The 19,697-nt window shown below is 43.8% G+C and overlaps 1 protein-coding gene across 1 annotated transcript; it reads left to right on the top strand.

Moving 5' to 3' along the window:
• The first annotated feature begins 1,289 nt into the window (after positions 1-1,289).
• SRP14 (signal recognition particle 14) lies at positions 1,290-11,978 on the top strand. The gene is made up of 5 exons (XM_089671335.1): positions 1,290-1,397; positions 5,043-5,115; positions 8,965-9,077; positions 9,161-9,193; positions 11,015-11,978. Exons 1-5 carry the CDS (start codon positions 1,374-1,376, stop codon positions 11,102-11,104), a joined length of 333 nt encoding a protein of 110 aa, XP_089527461.1. The 5' UTR covers positions 1,290-1,373; the 3' UTR covers positions 11,105-11,978.
• Positions 11,979-19,697: the final 7,719 nt, after the last annotated feature.

Genomic DNA, 19,697 nt, shown 5'->3' with positions numbered 1-19,697 from the left:
TAGTGCAGCCTAGCAGTGCCCATCAGTGCAGTCCATCAGTGCCCATCAGAACAGATTAGTGCCGTCTTTCAGTGCCCATCAATGTTGCCTATTAGTGCAGCCTCACCTGTGCCTCCTAATCGGTGCCCATCAGTGCAGCCTATCCGTGCTGCCTATCAGTGCAACCTCATGTGCCCATCAGTGCAGCCTATCAGTGCCCTTCAGTGCTGTCTCATTAATGCCCATCAGTGCAGCCTATCAGTGCCCATCAAATCCTCTTATCACTGCAGCCTCATCAGTATACATCATAAGTGCAATCTATCAGTGCCCCTCAGTGCAGCCTCACCAGTGCCCATCAGTGAAGAAGAAAAATAGCTTTTTTGCAAAATCTTCTAACAAAATTGAAGAAAAAGTGGTTTTTTTAACATTTTTGGTCTTTTTTAATAGTTTAGCAAAAAATTACCCCCCCCCCCCCCCCCGGTTCCCCGGTGATTAAATACCACCAAAGGAAAGCTCCATCTGTTACATGACTGTTATATTGTCATAAAAGCACAACAGCGCTGAAAGCTGAAGATTAGCCTAGGCAGGGAGGGGGTGAAAGTACGCAGTGGGCAAGTGGTTAAATAGCATTTTTGTTTTGTGGTACTCAGATGCAGTGTAGTTCTGCTTTAAAGTAGCACTATAGGCAAAACTTTTTTTTGCATGTTGGATAGAGCATATATGTTACAGCATGGAGATTTCCCTTCATTTCCTGTCCCATAGCCAAACAGGAAGTAGGAGGAAATCCCTGTAAATTAGGGGATTCCTACGCAAACCCCCACCCTGAGATTACCAGAACTAGTGTCTCTCCTCTATTACCTTTCTGGGGACAACCCAAAATTTGGGTTTTTCTTTTACTTTCAATAACAATGGTAAACAAGACAAATAGAGAGGGTGAATTGTGTGTGTGTGTGTGGGGGGGGGGGGGGGGCAGACAGCAATAAAAACCGACAGGGGATCTAATCCCTCTACACAATATCCAAAACAAAAAAAACGTTTACCTTTAGTTATACTTTCATTTTAGCAATTTAATTTTTGGCACTTTTGGTTCACAAAAAAAATTAGTAAAAAAACGTTTGCAGCAGAGACCTAAACAATAAAGCACAAAATAGATGTACAGAGTGCAGCCAATCAGACTTCAGATCACAGGAAGAGGACTACGTGTCCTTTCCATTGGAGGACTTTACTTTACACAGTGACGTGCGATCCATATTCAACTAGACGGTAGGTGGCGCTATTAAAACGGCTGTGCTACAGACCGTCCCTCTATGGTTGGGCGCTCTATGATAGCCTCTCGCTGTACTTCCTGTTGATGTGTTTCCGGCGTCTTGTGCTGATCTCAGCTCTGAGAGAAGATGGTGCTGCTGGAGAGTGAGCAGGTGAGGCACACGCCGGGTCCAGCGATGAGGGCTACGGATCCTCCAACCGCGGCACGGAGCAAAGACTAGGCGGGGAGGGTGGGCTGTAGTGGGGCCATGGAATCAATGGGCAGTGTGCCTCCAGACATGGTGTGTTGGGAGAGCTCAGGGCTGGGACATTTATTTCAGGTACTTATATAGTGTTGTCACTAAACGCAGAGCTTTACATATATTATACATTCCCATCAGTCCCTAACCCTCAAGGGGTGTACAATCTAAGGTCCCTAACTCACATTCATACATACACATACATGGGCCAATTTAGACAGGATCCAATTAACCTACCAGCATGTCTTTGGAGTGTGGAAGGAAACCGGAGTACCCGGAGGAAAGCCACGTTGGCACAGGGAGAACATGCAAACTCCAGGCAGGTGGTGCCATGGTTGGGATTCAAACCAATGACCCTAGTACTGCCAGGTGGAAGTGCTAACCATTAGCCACTGTGTTGTCTAGGCATATGGCTTGGTTTGAACCTGTAACCCTGGCCTTACACTGGGCTGTGGACATTGTTTTAAATCGGGGTCCCAATCTACTTGTCCTGATAAAAAAAAAAAAATATTTTACCATCTCCCTGCCTGTCTCCAGCACCACACCCGGGGACTAGCAGGGAGGGGAGAGACCTTGCAGTGTAATGAGCGCCGATTGGTTGATCGTCAGGAAAGGGGAGCGTCGGGCTCTCCTAATGCTCAGCAGAAGTGCATCTGGAGATGAAATAAGGCGCCGGCCCCAGTAAGGAGAAGAACCTTTATTCCTTTAAGTTACCCGCACACACAGAAGCACTTGGGTTCTCAGTACAAGTGCCTGCTAAGCAGCCAATAAAGCTCCGGTGTAGCATGAAGATTTGTGTATCCCATGAAGACTGTATACCCTGCAGCTACTGCTCCTGTGCCAAATTCAGGGAAAACAAGCCAATCTAAAGCTGGGGAGGTACCTGAAGTCACTTGTCTCCTTACATGCTGGACTACAACGTGGGCTGCTACAGCTGCTGAGAAATCCTGTATCCCTGGGGATCAGTGCTGGTAATAATGATAGCCTGTGCCCATGTCCCCGCTCAGCTGTCACGGTGCCCTAGCTTCTGAATCCTGACCAATAACATGCCTGGGTTGTAGTCCAGCATGTAAGGAGTTAGGTGACTTAGCTCAGCTTGTTTTTACTGATTTCGCAGTTGCTGTAGAGAAACAGATCTTCATGCTATGCCGGTGTACGCTATATACTACAGTGCCAATAGCATGGACCAATCAGAGGCTAAGGGAGGAAAGACATGACACCCCCCTACCCTCCTATAAGAGGACAGGCATGACCTTATTAAGGACAGACACAACACAGCCCCTCCATCCCCTGCCCATAAGAGGACAGGCACAAGACAACCCCCCCTCTTAAGAGGACAGGCATGCCCCCCCTCCCATAAGAGGACAGGCATGCCCCCGCCGCCGCCTCCTCCTCCTCCTCCCATAAGAGAATAGGCACAATACAACACCCCCCCCTCTCATAAGAGGACAGGCACAACACAACCCCCCCCCCTCATAAGAGGACAGGCATGCCCCCAGCCTCCTCCTCCCCCTCCCATAAGAGGACAGGCATGCCCCCCTGCCGCCACCTCCTCCTCCTCCCATAAGAGGACAGGTACAATACAACACCCCGCCGCCGCCGCCTTCTCCTCCCATAAGAGGACAAGTACAATACAACACCCCCCCGCCTCCTCCTCCCATAAGAGGACAGGTATGCCCCCCGCCACCTCCTCCTCCCATAAGAGGACAAGTACAATACAACACCCCCCCGCCTCCTCCTCCCCCCATAAGAGGACAGGTACAATACAACACCTCCCCGCCTCCTCCTCCCATAAGAGGACAGGTATGCCTCCTCCTCCTCCCATAAGAGGACAGGTATGCCCCCCGCCTCCTCCTCCACCCATAAGAGGACAGGCATGCCCCCCTGCCGCCTCCTCCTCCCATAAGAGGACAGGCATGCCCCCCTGCCACCTCCTCCTCCCATAAGAGGACAGGCATGCCCCCCTCCTCTTCCTCCCATAAGAGGACAGGCATGCCCCCCTCCTCCTCCTCCCATAAGAGGACAGGCATGACCCCCCCTCCTCCTCCCATAAGAAGGCAGGCATGCCCCCACTCCTCCTCCCATAAGAGGAAAGGCATGCTCCCCCCCCCTCCTCCCATAAGAGGGCAGGCATGCCCCCCCTCCTCCTCCCATAAGAGGGCAGGCATGCCCCCCCCCCCTCCCATAAGAGGGCAGGCATGCCCCCTCCTCCTCCCATAAGAGGGCAGGCATGCCGCCGCCCCCCCCCCCATAAAAGGACAGGCATGCCCCCTCCTCCCATGAGAGGACAGGCATGGCCCCCCTCCTCCTCCCATAAGATGACAGGCATGCCCCCCCCTCCTCCTCTTACCATAAGAGGACAGGTATGCTGCCCCCCCCCATAAAAGGAAAGGCTTGCCCCCCTCCTCCCATGAGAGGACAGGCATGCCCCCCCCTCCTCCCATGAGAGGACAGGCATGCCCCCCCCTCCTCCCATGAGAGGACAGGCATAACCCCCCTCCTCCCATGAGAGGACAGGAATTACCCCCTCCCCCCATGAGAGGACAGGCATGCCTCCCCCCATGAGAAGACAAGCATGCCCCTCCCCCTTATAGAGGACAGGCGTGATCCCCCTTATAAGAAGACAGACATGAACCCCACCCCCCATAAGAGAACCTGTCCTCCATCCGTAGATTGCTTTTATTTGTGGAAGTTATAATACAACTTTTATGAATGGTGGAGGGGGTGGAAAGGGTGGGCGTAGTTGGCACTCTACAAGTGCATATGACAGGTCCCTTGGTTCTATTAACCTCACAGCACCAAAAGATTATGGCAGTAGGGTTGGGGAAAATAAGAGGATGGAAGATTTAAACTAAAGCACTAGCCAGCAGCACAAGGAACACATCGCATTGATTATAAGTGATGTCTGTTGTGCTGTTTTTTTTTCCCCCCAATTTTTGTCTAAATATAGGCTTTAAACAAGTTATATGTGGGTGTAAAATTCCAAGGATGGCTAGATAGCACAGGAGAAAGGTAAGAGTGAAGCAGGGTGCACATAGTCTGAATATCGGCCAATTTAGCAGCAACCGGACGACACTCGGACGATATGCACGACTGTCCTAAGGACTGGCTTTTGTTAAAGCTAAATGCTGGAAAACCAGCATCCGATCAGCAATCGCAGCCAATGGCTGCAAGCTGTGATTAGTGTGTTCTGGCGAGGGGAGTCCTCCTCTGAAAATACAAAGGCACAACGGGAGAGATCGCTGTACCAACATCGCTTGTTTAGTACAGAGATCTCTCAGTATTTTTTTTTTTTTGTTCAGCCCACTAGGTTGATTAGGAAAAAAAATGTGTGTACCAGGCTTTAAGAGAAGGGTTGAATGGGGTTGAGAGAGGTGTGGATGGGGGGCAGAAGGGGAACCTGGGAGTTGCTTGGGGCCCTAGGACATGACTTTCCACAATATCTGATTTTATAGGATCTCCATTCCTGACTAGTGCCGGTCTCCCTAGGAATCACAGCTTTGTGCATTCAGTATGTCTGCTCACATTGTAAAATCTCTTTCTGTTGTGTATTTTCAGTTTCTGACTGAACTGACAAGATTATTCCAGAAGTGCCGCACTTCAGGAAGTGTGTTCATAACACTAAAGAAATGTAAGTTTGGACTGTCTGAGGATCTGCACTTATTATTTATTTATTTTCAGCTTAGCAGTTCATAAATATAGTGACTGCATTAGTTCTGTGTTTATCTTGTTTTTTTCCTTTTGTTTTCCACCAGATGATCTGGCCCTTTAGCATGTTTTCTGTCCTAGAATGACAATGCTCATTTGTACTGTAATCAGGGGAAGTGTCCTGTAGTCCCCAGAGATGACGAAAAACAGTATAATTGATAGACATGCAGCAAAAGCAGAGAGCGCAGGAAGTGATCACTTCACAAGATTTCTGGCAAGATCAAGAAACTTTCTTTAAACTTGTCAAACCGATCTATGAAAACTCCTTCTGTAGTGTATTTAATGCTGATCTCCATGTTTTAGTGAATTTTAAACCATTCCTTTACTCCTAGCTGGTCGACACAAAGTATTTCCCTCACTAACAGTTGCAGTGAATGTAAGTGCTGTATAAAGTATATGTAGTCTCAGCTACATACAGTATACATTGCCGTGTTCTAGCAGCATGACAGGAACTTCCTGAACGTCCCTTTCTGCTCCTGCAACAAAATCAAGTTCGGATGGGCGCTGCTCAGCCATTCATAGCAAGCTTTATATTCTATGAATGAATACAAAGCTTCCTCTGATGATTCAGAGACCACAACATTATCTGTCCACCTCAGCCAATCAGAGGAAGCTTTGTGTTCATAGAAGAAGTGGGACAGAACACAATTCAGTAGACTGCATGTAGCTGAGGCTCCATACAGTTCATACAATTCTGACAGGCACTGCATCTGTTAGGCTAAAGTTTAGATGTGCATTGAGGAGGGGGGGCAGTAGAAATGCATGGCTGAGCCCCATTTTAATACCCCCAAGCAGTCCCCTTAAGCTACAGTGGCAGTGGATGAGGGTGTTTAAATGCAGTGGCCATGATGCTTCACGTTCGCGGAAAAACTATCCAATATGTGGTGATCCACTAAATAAGACCTATTCAAGTTAATAGAAAAATAAAAAGCGCTTAAATGGAGTTCAAACTGGCAGTGAGGAGGCATGACATCACCTCCCCCCCCCCCCCCCAAGCATGTCAGTTGTCTGTGAAAAGCGATCCAAACATGGATGGGTTTAGATGCATGTCTGAATCCAGCCAAAGTGAAATAACCAGTTTGTTTTGACCAGCTTTGTCTTAAATGACTAAACTTTAACTGAAACATGGAGATTAGCTTTAAAGCAGAACTCCAGGCTTTTTATAATATTATGTGTTCATACAACTGTTAACTGTCTAAGGTGTGCTTGATCTCACCTGTGTCTTTCAGAATAACTACTTGTGTTGACCCCAGATACTACACATGTCACTGTATTTCTGGCTCACTGCAACTCTGTAACGGAAACAATACTGTCATCTAGCTGAGGGGCATGGTTTAGGAGAGCTCAACATTGGCAACCTGTTTCTTTCCATGGTTGTTTTTTTTTTTTTTTAATAAATAAAGCATTTTACATCTGAATTTCTGGCATCAATGAGCTAAATTTTATTTTTTAAAAATGCTTCGGGAGACAGCAGAGTATTATCTGTGTGCTTCTGCTCCTTCATTTTATAGCTGAACTCCGGGAACTATGCAAAATGTATCCTTGCAGTCCAGGGATGTACGAATAAAGGGTAGGAAAGAGGGATCAACAGCAAGGGTAACTTTTTTATGTTTGCTGAAGTTCAGCTTTAAGTCAGTCTGTGCAAGTACTTGACAAAGCTGTTAAAGAGCAGGTCAACTTTCCCTAAAATCCTGCTAAATCTACTCATTGTGCATTCCCATTAACATTGTAATTACATAGTTAGTCTGGCTGAAAAAAGACAAAAGTCCATCCAGTTCAACCATTAAAAAAAAAAAGTTATAATCCTATACCCACAGTTGATCTGGTGGAAGGAAAAAACCCCAGCAAAGCATGATCCAATTTGCTCCTGCAGGGAAAAAAAATTCCTTCCTGATCCCCCGAGAGGCGATCAGATATTCCCTGGATTAACTCTACCTATAAATGTTGGTATCCAGTTATATTCTGTGTATCTAAGAAAGAATCCAGGCCTTTTTTAAAGCAATCCACTGAGCTGGCCAGAACCAACTCTTGAGGGAGTCTATTCCACGTTTTCACAACTCTTACTTTGAAGAAACCTTTCCGTATTTGGAGATTAAATCTCTTTTCCTCCAGACATAAAGAGTGCCCCCTTGTCCTCTGTGATGATCTCAGGGTGAATAACTCTACACCGAGTTCACTATATGAACCACTGATGTATTTATACATGGAGATCATATTCCCCCTTAATCTTCTCTTCTCAGTTAACTGTACATTTTGAATGGTTTCTTCAGATTCCTCTCCCAGCTGAATGGCACTATTTACTAACATTAGCCAGCTTCAGCCTCTGTTTAGTCTCCAACAGCCTGCAGTGGGCAATGGAGCTTGATCACTTCCTATAGTGCACCTCTTTGCTCCCTCCCATACAATACCATACCCACAATTCTTTCCAGGCAGGTCAGAGATACAGGGGTTAGACAGAAGAATGGAAACACTGCATGATTTGCAGGAGTGAAAGTGCTGACATGTTTTGCATTCAAAGCGGAAGTGATGTAACTTTCTTTTGCTTCTGCTGTGTGATGAGACACCTAGCTAACAGGTGGGAAGCCTCACTTTCGTAGATCACTGCTTTTCAGTCTACTGAGCTTCAAAGAGGGCAAATTGTTGGTGCCCACTTAGCTGTTGCCTTTGTGACTGAAGGTGCCAATTTATCTTCCGTATCGCGAGGTACAGCATCAAAGGTTATGATGACATGTAAAGTTTTCGGGAAAACGTCATCTGATCAGCATAAGCGCAGTCGACAACTGACCTGTTAGCACTGTTTCCCTTGAAAATTCCGCTTTGTGTAAGTTGCACTATGCAAGTTTTTATTTGAAAGTTGTTGTCCTAGAATTGTTTCCTTTTCTGTTCAGAGCTCTTTCTGTGCAATTTAGTTTGTGAGTCTTTATACTTAGCGAAAATAGTTTTATTCACAGTAAATGGAACAATTTGGACAATGTTGCAGTTATGACTTATCCTGACTTTTTATGCATCAATTTTGAAAATTTCCATGACAGTCTAAAAATGTTAGCAATGCTAAACTGCTCAGAGCTCTGCAGAATACGATGATTGAAATGCTATACCTCTAGTGAGACACTCGCGTTGACGTACTGACACGTGTAAAATGTATCTGTTGTTCAAGTTTAGTGATGCACATCACACTACGTTGCTAGGTAGGTGGCTCTCCTGTTTGTTGCTTCAGTTTGTAGCTTCCTGCATCTTTTTATTAATTGGAATTGAATCATTAGCAAGATTCTCCATTGCCCAGTGAACAGGGGACAACACAGCTAAGGACAGATCATTACTTTAAGGGCCCTTTAGAATATGTTACACACATATTTAGAGTGTAACATGTTCCGACACTTGTCTCCCTCACCCCTTGAGCCTTCTTCCCCACAGCCACTATCACATTTAAAATCTGCCTGACTGTTCAGGGCTCCACCCGTACAGCAGTGTCATTCATTCAAAGAGATCTGTGAATGAAGAAACTCAGACGGACTTGTAAATCTCAATAGACTACGAGTGCACTGTTTTTTTTTTGTTTTTTTTTGCAAAAATATTTGCTTTTATAATTTTTTCCCTAAATGTGAACTTTGCCTTTAATGTAGCTGCCACCCATTTTCTGGCAGGGAGTTTGGCATCTCAGACATAGACTTAAAGGAAATCTGTCATAGGATGAATATTAAAAAAAAAAAAAAAAAATATTCACCAATATTTGGTAATGGAAATAATTTATCATGTGCTGTATTTTCTACAGATGATGGCCGGACAAAACCAATTCCCAGTAAGGGACATTCAGATAGTTTTGAACCAGCCGATAACAAATGCCTTTTGAGAGCTACAGATGGAAAGAAAAAAATCAGCACAGTGGTAGGTGGACTGTCAATGGGCACAGCATGATGCCTCCAGTGAGACAGATCTTCTCACGCAGTTTTATCTTCTATTTCCAACAGGTCAGTTCTAAAGAAGTTAACAAGTTCCAGATGGTAAGTACTGCAACAAGTGTAGTAGAAGAACAATCCTTGCATTCTATCATTGTAGCAGGTGTTTGGGCTTCGCTACACAAAGGACTTTTCAGTGTAAAGTTGTGAGCAGACATTACCAACAAAACATTTCAGGGCACGGCGTGGGTTAGAGGATACCACCAATCATTCTGTATGGGGACCGGGCAGGGAAGGTGATGGATGGCTCTCTGCAGCAGCTGAAAGCTGAATTCTTCTCTTCCTCCAGCTGGCTTTCAGGTGCTGCAGAGAAAGCTATACAGGTGATCAGTTCAAGTAATTTCTGCCACACCCATCACCTTTCCTGTGCACCATACATTCCCCCCTTCTGCCCAGGCCCCCCTGTGTGCCCCCACTTCCTACAGTGCTGCTGGCTTCCTTCCTCCCTCCCTCCCTCTCTTTCCCACTGGCAACTGCAAGCACACAATAGGATCCTTCAGGTTGGAGAGTGAGGAAGGGTTTGGTAAATATGTCACATTTATCAGCCCCTTCCTTTACTGAATAAACACAATGATCAGTACCAATCGCTCGCTGTGTTCATTCATAACTGAAGCATAGTAAACTGTGTTTTGGGGGCAGGGGTTCCCTGTCAGGTTGACCGTATGGTGCCCCGTGGTTTCTAACAGCAGGGTATAAAAGGTAATGGGGCTAACCTCCAGGCAAAAAAAGTATTGGTGCATTATTTACCAATAACGTACCTCTCATGAGGTGTCTTCCACTCATGGCTGCCATAGATTCATGCACCCCTTGACAGTGATGTAAGCAATAAACTTCTGCTGCTGAAACTGACAATGAGTTGCTTGCTCTGTAGCTCCTCTGTTCATAAATGTCTTGTATTCTTTTCATAGAATTCTACGTCCAACTGTGATTGGACATAGGATGCCCGAACCCCACGCTCAATCCGATAATGTTAAATTCTGATTTTTTTTTTAAACCTATTTAGAGTTTACAGAAGTCATAATTGTGTATATTCTACCACTTATTTAACTTGTGTTAAATACTCTCTGTAAATGTCTCCTATTTTGCTCCCTTTGGTCTGTTATATTTACCATTGAAACTTTTGTTATTGGAGAGGGGGATATGTTTTGTAGTCCCTGACACTTCCTGCCTTAGCGTGACAATGCTGCTGCTCTATAGATACAGTAAAAGCATGGTCACCCTAGGACAGGAAGTGTTACAGGCAGATCACCAGATCAAAAAGAGAGAAATGCTGAAAAATAAGAACTAATGCAGTCATCACATCTAATGACTGGTAAGCTGAAATATACTGTATATGTATTTATTATTGGTATTTATACAGTGCCAACAATTTATGCAGCAATTTGCATACATTGTATGTTCCCACCCCCCCGGGAGCATACAGTCTAAGGTGCCTGCCTCATGTGCAAACATACACATACTAGGGCCAATTTAGACAAGGCCAGTTAACTTACGTTTGAGTGGGAGGAAACTAGTGTACCTGGATGAAACCCACACAAGTACAAGAGAGGACATGTAAACTCTGTGCAGGTAGTATCATGTTTGGGATTCGAACCTGTATTTTAAAATTGTTTTTGGGTTTTAGATACACTTTAAGTATTGAATAACTGATTCCTTCAGTTCCTGTAGGGTAACCAGTCAGCTACTGTCATTTCTCACTATGTACTTGGAACTACTTTGAAAACATGCAGGTCATTCTGTGATGTTCATTATATAAGATGTAGCAGCAAATAGGGGATTTTCTACTGACATCATTATGGCATCTTGTGATCTGTAACTTAGTTCTTCTTTTTTCCTCCCTTATTTTTATCTATTTTTTTCGTACAGGCCTATTCCAATTTACTGCGTGCAAATATGGATGGACTGAAAAAGAAGGACAAGAAGAGTAAAACAAAGAAGAGCAGTGCCGCTCAGTAACAGACTTGGACACCTGCTTATTTAACACTGTCTGAGATTGTGGAAAACATTTGTTGTCCAGAGATGACGCACAGATACACCTGGATGCTTTATAAAGGCTATTTCTTTAAGGTGCCCTGCTGCTGCCTATATATATTATATTTTTATTTTTTTTGAATAATTGGAAGCCATTGCCATTAGGAATACTGTACAGATTATCCAGTAAGGACAAGTTTGTTTTTTTCATTGAAATAAAAAGTTCAAGCATGGTCTGTAAGACCAGTACAAGGATGACTGGTTTACATTGCTAAAAATGAATGGAAATTCTTCTCATTTAGACAAGGTTAGTGGGAGGGAAAAGTTTTGTTTGTGCAGATAATCAAACTGACCTAGTATGTGCCATTGTGGCCCATGTATAAACTCATTCCTTCCCTCTCTGGGCAAGAATGACAGTTCATACACTACATCACGTGTGATATGGTGGTACAGCATTCTGCATCATTCATAACACAGTGGTTTGGTGAGCATTTGTCAGGACTCTAACACATTAGTGAAATGAATATCCATCTCCGCTGTAGAAGTCAGGGTGTGGTGTGTTAGAAGATGTGCAAAGATACATACGTGACATGTCAGGACATTTTAATTCCTGTGGTCATCTGTACCCTCCTTGTGGATACATTAAAAGCGTAGGTTGGAAGACTTTGTACATGAGACTTGGTTATTTTCTACAATTCCATACAAGCCAAACAGGATCACTGTTCTGGATATGATGGATCAAGTTGTTCTTTTTTGGTTATTAAAGTATTGTTTAATTTGATTGCATTGTTCTAATGTTTGACCCAGAAAAGGGAAAACATTTGTATATGAAAGAATTAAAAGTGACCTTTACTCTTAATGCTGTGGAGAGCTATGTTTTGAGAAAATTTTACTTTTTGAGGTCCTTTTTGTTTTAAAGTGTATTCATAGCCAGATTTTTTTGGCTAGGATGGGAAATGATGGCACCTTTGTCATTATGTGTGTGTTTTATTTATTTGTATTTTTTTTTTTTTTTAATGTCTGTGGTGGGGAGGTTCACCCTCTGTATTGGTATCCTTGTTACCCACAATGAAAGCAGTGAGAAATCCACAGTTTTACAGTTGACCCCAGAGATAGAGGGGAAATGTTTCCTTGTGAACACCTTTCTTCAGAAAATATCAGCAGCTGGAACCAAGAAGAAAAAATTGGCAAAGATTTAAACATTTCCTACTCTACCAAATGCTGAAAATGTTAGCCTTTCTTTTTCTATTTACAAACGTTTTGATAGTAATACCAATTCACAGCATTGACATTTAGAATAAACAAGTCTACATACAGAGTAGATGGGTAATATAGACATTCAAAAGTTTATTCTGATCTCAACATTGCAAGGGCCTTAAAATTGGAGTATTTTGACATGGAATAGGTATTAATGCTGAACAGGTTGACAGATAAACATAATCATACTCCTATCAACCATAAGCTGACGAGGCATGGATTCTACTGGAACTCTGAAGGTATGCTTGCGGTATCTGGCACCAAGTTGTCAGTACCAGATCCTTTAAGTCTTGTAAGTTGAAAGGTGGAGCCTCCATGTATCAAACGTGTTTTCCCAGCACATTCCACATTGCGATCTGGAGAATTTGGAGGCCAAGTCCTTACCTCAAACTCGTGTTCATGAAACCATTCTTGAATTCATCAGAGTAGGCCACCTTCTTTCATTGCTCTCTGGTCCATTTTTGATGCCCATTCAAGGCGATTTTGGCTGTGTACACAGCCACAGACCGTTCAGGGTGTCCTTGCTGACCTAACAGGCTCATATACTATAAGCTGAAATGCACTCTGTGTTCTGATACTTTTCTATTGGAACCACCATTAACATTTTCAACAGTTTGAGCACAGTAGCTCCTCTATTGAATTGGACTACACAGGCCAGCCTTCGCTCCCCACGTGCATCAGTGAGTCTTGGGTGATCGTGACCTTTTCTCATATTTAGAAATGGCTAAATCTCCAAAGATGCCACAGAGACAGTTTTTTGGATGGGAAATTTTAGGAAGGCCCAAGGTTGAAGAGACGAAGGTGGTAATCTCAGACCAAAAAGCTTGAACAACTGGGCAGGTCCAAAAGCAGCATTCAAAATCGTCCACATCTCTGCAACCTCTGAAGCAGAAAGTGTTTGGGCGTATGCCTATTTTATGTAAGCATACAGGGGTACAGTGACCATGGTGGAACATTTTAAGCTGAATGACTGACTGAGGATTTGTATGTCCTTTCAAACTCTTGACTAGTCTGAATCTCTAATGTGTAGGTCAAATGACAGCTGTTTTCATTGGGCCACTGAGTATCATTAAAATTACGAGTAAGAGCAGAATAATACAAGGAAATCAATCCAGTGGTGTCAGGTGTGTGCAGTTGCTTCTCTAGAGGGATAACGTCAATAGGGCTGGACAGGGAACCAAATTCAGCTGTAATGGCATGGCTGAGTTGAAAAAGTCTGGGATTCCAAATTCTTCACTTTACTGATCAAAGGATTTAAAATCCTGTGGGGTATATATACAATGCATACATTTAATGCCTTTGGAAGACCACCTCTGTACATCAGGAATAGGTCCTAGTTCCGGAAGGGAGGGATTTGGCCTTGGGGAGAGTTAGGTGAGGTGGACCAGTGTGGAGGCATAACATGATTCTGAATATGGAGAAATAAGGAAATGGTAGAGTTTAGCAAAGGTGTGCCATGAAGGGGAAGGACCTGACGCCTGTAGACAATATTTTGCAGGAAGAGGAAGTTATAGCAGCTTCAGGGGTTGTGCACGCATTAGTTGCAATAGGGTTAAGCCAGCCATGTACATTTGCAAGTTGGAAGGCTAGATCATAAGCATAGAAATTTGGAAAGGCCAGTCCTGCTTTTGAGGTTGGTAACTTGAGGACACTTAAGGCTATCCTAGGGGTGCATTTCTACCATAGACATTCAGTACATAGTGCATCTATCTGCTTGAACAGTGACATGGGCATTTTGCAGGGATACTTAGCCAGTATATACAGTGGGGAAAATAATTATTTGATCCCCTGCAGATTTTGTTTGCCCACCTTCAAAGAAATGAAGGATCTATCATTTTTATCATAGGTAGGTGTATTTTGAATGATACCGACATAATATCAACCAAAAATCCAGAAACAAACCACGATACAGATGTTATAAATTGAGTTGCAGTTCAGTGAGTAAAATAACTATTTGACCCCCTCCCAACCAACAATAATTGGGGCTCCCACAGACTGGCTATGTGCTCATGTGGTAAACAGATTTGTCTTGTCAATTTAAGACGGTGCTACTGACAACAACTCGTTATGTGTATAAAAGACAACTATCCACAAAATCTCTTTCTTCCATTCAAACCTCACAATCACCCTGGGCAAGACCAAAGAGCTTTCAAAGAACATCAGGGACAAGATTGTAGACCTGCACAAGGCTGGACTGGTTACAAGACCATCAGCAAGAATCTTGGTGAGAAGGAGACAACTGTTGGTTATTTTGTATTTCTTCCATGTGTGTATAATCACTCAAGTCACCCTCGGTCTGGAGCTCCATGCAGGTTTTCGCTCCATGGGGTAAGGATGATGAGAAAAGTGAGGGATCAGCCCAGAACTACACAGGAGGAGCTTGTGAATGATCTCAAGGCAGTTGGGACCACAGTCACCAAACAAACCATTGGTAACACAATACGCTGCCATGGATTGAAATCCTGCAGCACCCCCAAGGTCCCGCTCTTCAAGAAGATGTACAGGCCCGGCTGTAGTTTGCCAATATACATCTAAATAATTCAGAGACGGATTGGGAGTGCTGTGGTCAGATGAGACCAAAATTAAGCTCTTTGGCATTAACTCAACTCACAGTGTTTGGAAGAAAAATGCTGACTATGACCCTAAGAACACCATCCCTACAGTCAAGCACGGACATGGAAACCTTATGCTTTGGGGTGCTTCTGTGCTAAAGGTACAGGCTGACTGCCACATCAAGGGGCCAATGGATGGGGCCATGTATTATTACATTTTGGATGAGAACCTTCTTCCCTCAGCCAGAACACTGAAGATGGGTCGTGGATAGGTCTTCCAACATGACAATGACCCAAAACATACCACCAAGGCAACAATGGAGTGGCCCAAAAAGAAACACATTAAGGTCATGGAGTGGCCTAGCCAGTCTCTAGCCCTTAATCCTATAGAAGATTTATGCAGGGAGATGAAACTTTGAGTTGCAAATCAACAGCCAAGAAACCTTAAGGATTTAGAGAAGATCTGTAAAGACTGGACCAAAATCCTTCTTGAGATGTGTGCAAACCTCGTAACCAACTACAAGAAATGTCTTACCTTGTGCTTGCCAACAAGGGTTTCTCCACCAAGTACAAAGTCATGTTTTGCTTGGGGATCAAATATTTCTTTTACTCACTGAACTGCAACTCAATTTATACCATTTGTATCGTGTTTTTCCAGAATTTTTGGTTGATATTCTGTCTATCATTTAAAATATACCTGTGCTAAAAATTATAAATCCTTAATTTCTTCATTTCAAGTGGGCAAACATACAAAATCAGCAGGGGATCAAATAATTATTTCCCAAGTTGTCTTCTAGGACAGCCCATGAGACGTAGAGCTCCTCCCATGGGACAAGAAACACATTACCCTCCACAGATTAAAAGGCAGTCCTCCAAGCCATGGCCTCAGTTATTAGTGTATCCTCTGGACGGGGGTAACATGTTTCCTGGAACTGTTGGAAAAGTTCTGCTCGGGACTGACTGGAAGCTCTGTGTGGAGGTGACTTACCCTGGGAATCCTTGTCTTCTGGCCCGGCAGCGATCCCCTTCATGTTATGGTAATGGAGAAAAAAAGCTGTACAGTCCCTGCCTTTCCAGGGTCTGGGGAGGGCCAAACCGGTGTTGGGCTGCCTCTATCATTTTTTCCCTTGCTGTAGGTGGAGTGGGGCTGCAATCGTAGGCTCTGCAGATCGGCCTCTGCTTTTTTCCTTGTGGTGGGGCTCAGGGCTTCTGTGCTCCCACCCGACCCCAGAAGTGATGTGACATCACTTCCAGGAGGCTGGTGACGTCAACGCCGGGCAACATTTCCCATTTACAGGCTCAAGGGGGACTATAAAGGGTGGCTGGAGCGGCGGTCTTCAGCGGCAGCACAGGCTGATCTTGAAGGACTGGTCCCCCATGGATCCTCCTGCTCTGGCGATCAACTACAGGAATACAGGCACCACCTCCTCACAGGTATTTATGGTGGGAAGGGCTCTCGATTTGTATACCTGTGTGGTTTTGCCTTATCCATCAGGTGCAGCCCCTGGGGTGTGGGCTGTTTGCTGACAGGGCACTTCTTTCTTCTCTCTAGAACACAGGGTGTGTTTTTCTAGTTAGAGGCCGAGGGTCTTTTTGTTTTCAGTCATTTACAAACAAAAACTCAGGACAAAGGTCCAGACCCTGGCTCCAAGAAGACAAAATGTGCTGTTTGTGTGGTCAATCTGGGACCTGCGTGGAACAAACCCTTATGCCACCCTTGCATTAATAGTCTGGTTAAAGAAGACACTACTTCAGCTTGTGTAAATTTGCTGTCATCTATCAAAAATAAACTTGTAACTACGTTCAGCTATTTTAAAAGTCCCGCCCCACTTCAACAGGCCCTGGGTGAGCCGGGCCTTTCCATAGTCAACACCCCCTCGCCCATAGAGGTCAAACTGGAAGTACCAGAAAGGGTTACTGGGATATGGTCTTTAGCTTCCTCAGAGAACAATGAAAAGGGGAATTGTTTAGAGGAAAAAGGAGAGGGGTAGGGGTCCGTGGCTAAGTCTAGGTACAAACTCTCCTTAGAAGTGGATGAGTTGTTGAAGACCATTTATGAGACTTTGGAAATAGAAGACAAGGTCCAGTTCTCTAGACATGACTTAATGTATGAGGGTCTACAGAGCAAAAAGCTCAGGGTTTTTCCTGTTCATAAATCTCTGAAGCTATTGAGTTGGAATGGAAGGAGCCAGTGTGCAAGCCTTTCTTTTCCGATGGTCTTAAAAGGAGGTTTCCAAAGAGAAAAGACCTCTTATCCCAGGGCCCTGTGAATTGTCCAGGCTTGGACACATTAAATCTTTCAGTGTAGTATCTGAGGAGTAGTTGTTAAAGCAAGAAGGTTTTTCAGATAAAGTGGTATAGACATTAGTTACCTGCCGAAAGCCGGTTACGAGAGCTATCTATTTCTTTTGTTCCACTAAGAATTACATTTCTTATAGAATATAAGTGTTCTGAACCCTCCATTCAAGCAATCCTGGAGTTTTTCCAAGAGGGTGTAGACAAGGGATTGTCCCTCAGCACCATTAAGGTGCATTCAGCAGCTTTAGGAGTTTTTCTAAGAGTTTCTCTCCTGGAAGATCATCATATAATTATGCGCTTCTTTAAATCAGTGGCCAGAATGAGGTAGGTGCTGTTGAAGTCTATTCTTTCCTGGGACCTTTCACTAGTTTTACAAGTATTGACATCTAGTCTGTTTGAACCCTTGGAGCAAGCATCCGTTAAACTAATTGCTTGGAAAATTGTATTTTTGGTGGCCATTACCACGGCACGTAGCATTAGTGAACTACAGTCTCCATCGATCAAAGAACCATTTATTTTGATTTTTGATGATAGGATAGTTCTCAAGACGGATCCTGGTTTTTTGCCTAAAATAGCCACGTCTTTTCATAGGTCGCAGGATATTGTTCTGCCCTCCTTTTTGTACCTTCCCCTCAAATGAAAAAGAGACGTTCAGTTTACTTGACGTTAGGAGATGTATCTTACACTATTTGAGTTTGTCTATGCAATTCAGAAAGTCAGATGCTCTATTTGTCCCTAAGCCAACTATTGCCGGATGGATCAAGCAGGCCATTTCACTCAATCAGGCTAAGGGCCAGTCAGTGCCATTCATTAATGCACATTCTACTAGGGCCCGTCTACGTCTTGGGCAGAGAGAGCAGGTGCCTCCCCAGATCAGATATGTAAGGCAAGTTTCTCAACAATTGTCAGGCACTACCGTTTGAATCTCTTGAGTAGTCAAGAGTAATATTTTGTGCTTAAAGTCCTCCAAGCAGTAGTCCCACCCTAAACTGGTAAGTTCTTGCTTATCGTCTCGTGGGCTGTTCTGGAAGACTTACCGGTAACTCTATTTCTGGGTGTCTTCCAGGACAGCTGGATTCTCACCCTTTGCATTATGTTATGCTGTTCTTCTCTGTTTTTCAGGTCTGTCCTTTGGTTCTTGTGGTTACTGAGGCTAGGGCCTGGAGAACAGCCTTTTAATCTGTGGAGGATAACGTGTTTCCTGTCCCGTGGGAATCTAACTCTGGTTTTTCCCCATTGTAAAACAATTTGGGCAGAAAAATAAATTTTGATAATATTTACCCTTCCCATTAAAGCCAAAGGGAGATTCATCCATTGCTTAGTTTTTTGTTGCAGAAAGGAGATTAGGGGGCATTATAGGGAATGTTTAAGGTCATCTGAGCTATTTTCACCAGTGTTTTTTATTTTTTTTTTATGCCATCAAGTAGTCTACATAAATATTTAAGTAAATATTACTTTTGAACTCAGATCAGTGTACGTCATGTGTTCTACACCATTAAGCAGTTAATACATCATTTTAAGCTTTTTTACCTTGTTGCCAGCTTCCCCCAGAACAGGCAGGACAGCTTCAACCCAAAACAGGTTATTGGGCTTAACAACAGTGCTCCCTCCAACAGCACTTTTCTCAGGCCTCAGCCTTGGGCAAAAAAGCCATGTACTGTCTCAAATATTTATATCCCCCCCCCTTCGCAGCATGCGTCAGTGACCAAGAACCTCCTACTGGACTGGCTAAGGGGAATATAAATATTGATAACTCCACCTGTTTGTGAAATCTCATACTATAGCCTTTGGTATCAGTGACATCTGCTGGTGACAGTGAGAAACTCACAACCCAAATGAGCTTAGGGAAAGCCGAAATACAATCTATACAATTAGTCTGAGCTTCCTACAGCCCAGCCAAAAACTAGATTTATATAGTAGCCCCTGTTTAGTACAAGGGGGCTACACATATCCACTACTTAATGGCTCTGTCACCTATTTTTATTGTTTCTTACTGTGTTTATATGCCTCCTTGAGCTCCCAAACATCTTTTTCCCTTTACTTTTATGAACCCCATAAATCCCATAGTCCATCTTGGGAGCAAGCAAAAAAGCGTGGCTACAGTGGGATCATGGTGAAAAAGCATAGCCATCTTCTTAACAGGAAGTCTGATCACAGCAGGAAAAAACGTGAATTTGGAGGAGGCTGAGAGCAATAGAAGGTACTTCTTAGAGTAAAGAATACGTACTTTGAATAAAATTTTCTTTTTAAACTAGGGTTTAATGTTCCTTTTAAATTCCACCAAAAGAAATCTCTTTTTGTCTAATGTATCGATCTGTCTATCCAACTAATTTGGGTACAGTGTTCCATGACTACGTAATTGTCAGACAAATTATCACAGCCCCGAACAATGGGCAGGGAGGGGGATACAGAGACTAGTACTCAAGTGATATAACATACCATGTTGATTAATTTCTGTTAAATACTGAAAT

This window comes from Staurois parvus, unplaced genomic scaffold, assembly GCF_062004578.1.
Source record: "Staurois parvus isolate SC_StPar_1 unplaced genomic scaffold, SC_StPar_1.0 ptg000104l, whole genome shotgun sequence".
Taxonomy (NCBI): Eukaryota; Metazoa; Chordata; class Amphibia; order Anura; family Ranidae; genus Staurois; species Staurois parvus.
The sequence above is the reverse complement of the archived record's forward strand: the minus strand, read 5'-3'. Positions and strand labels throughout refer to the sequence as shown.

Coding starts and splice junctions, on each gene's coding strand:
- SRP14 (XM_089671335.1), top strand. CDS start 1,374: ATGGTGCTGCTGGAGAGTGAGCAG. Junction 1,398..5,042: donor TGCTGCTGGAGAGTGAGCAG/GTGAGGCACACG, acceptor GTGTATTTTCAG/TTTCTGACTGAACTGACAAG. Junction 9,194..11,014: donor AAGTTAACAAGTTCCAGATG/GTAAGTACTGCA, acceptor TTTTTCGTACAG/GCCTATTCCAATTTACTGCG.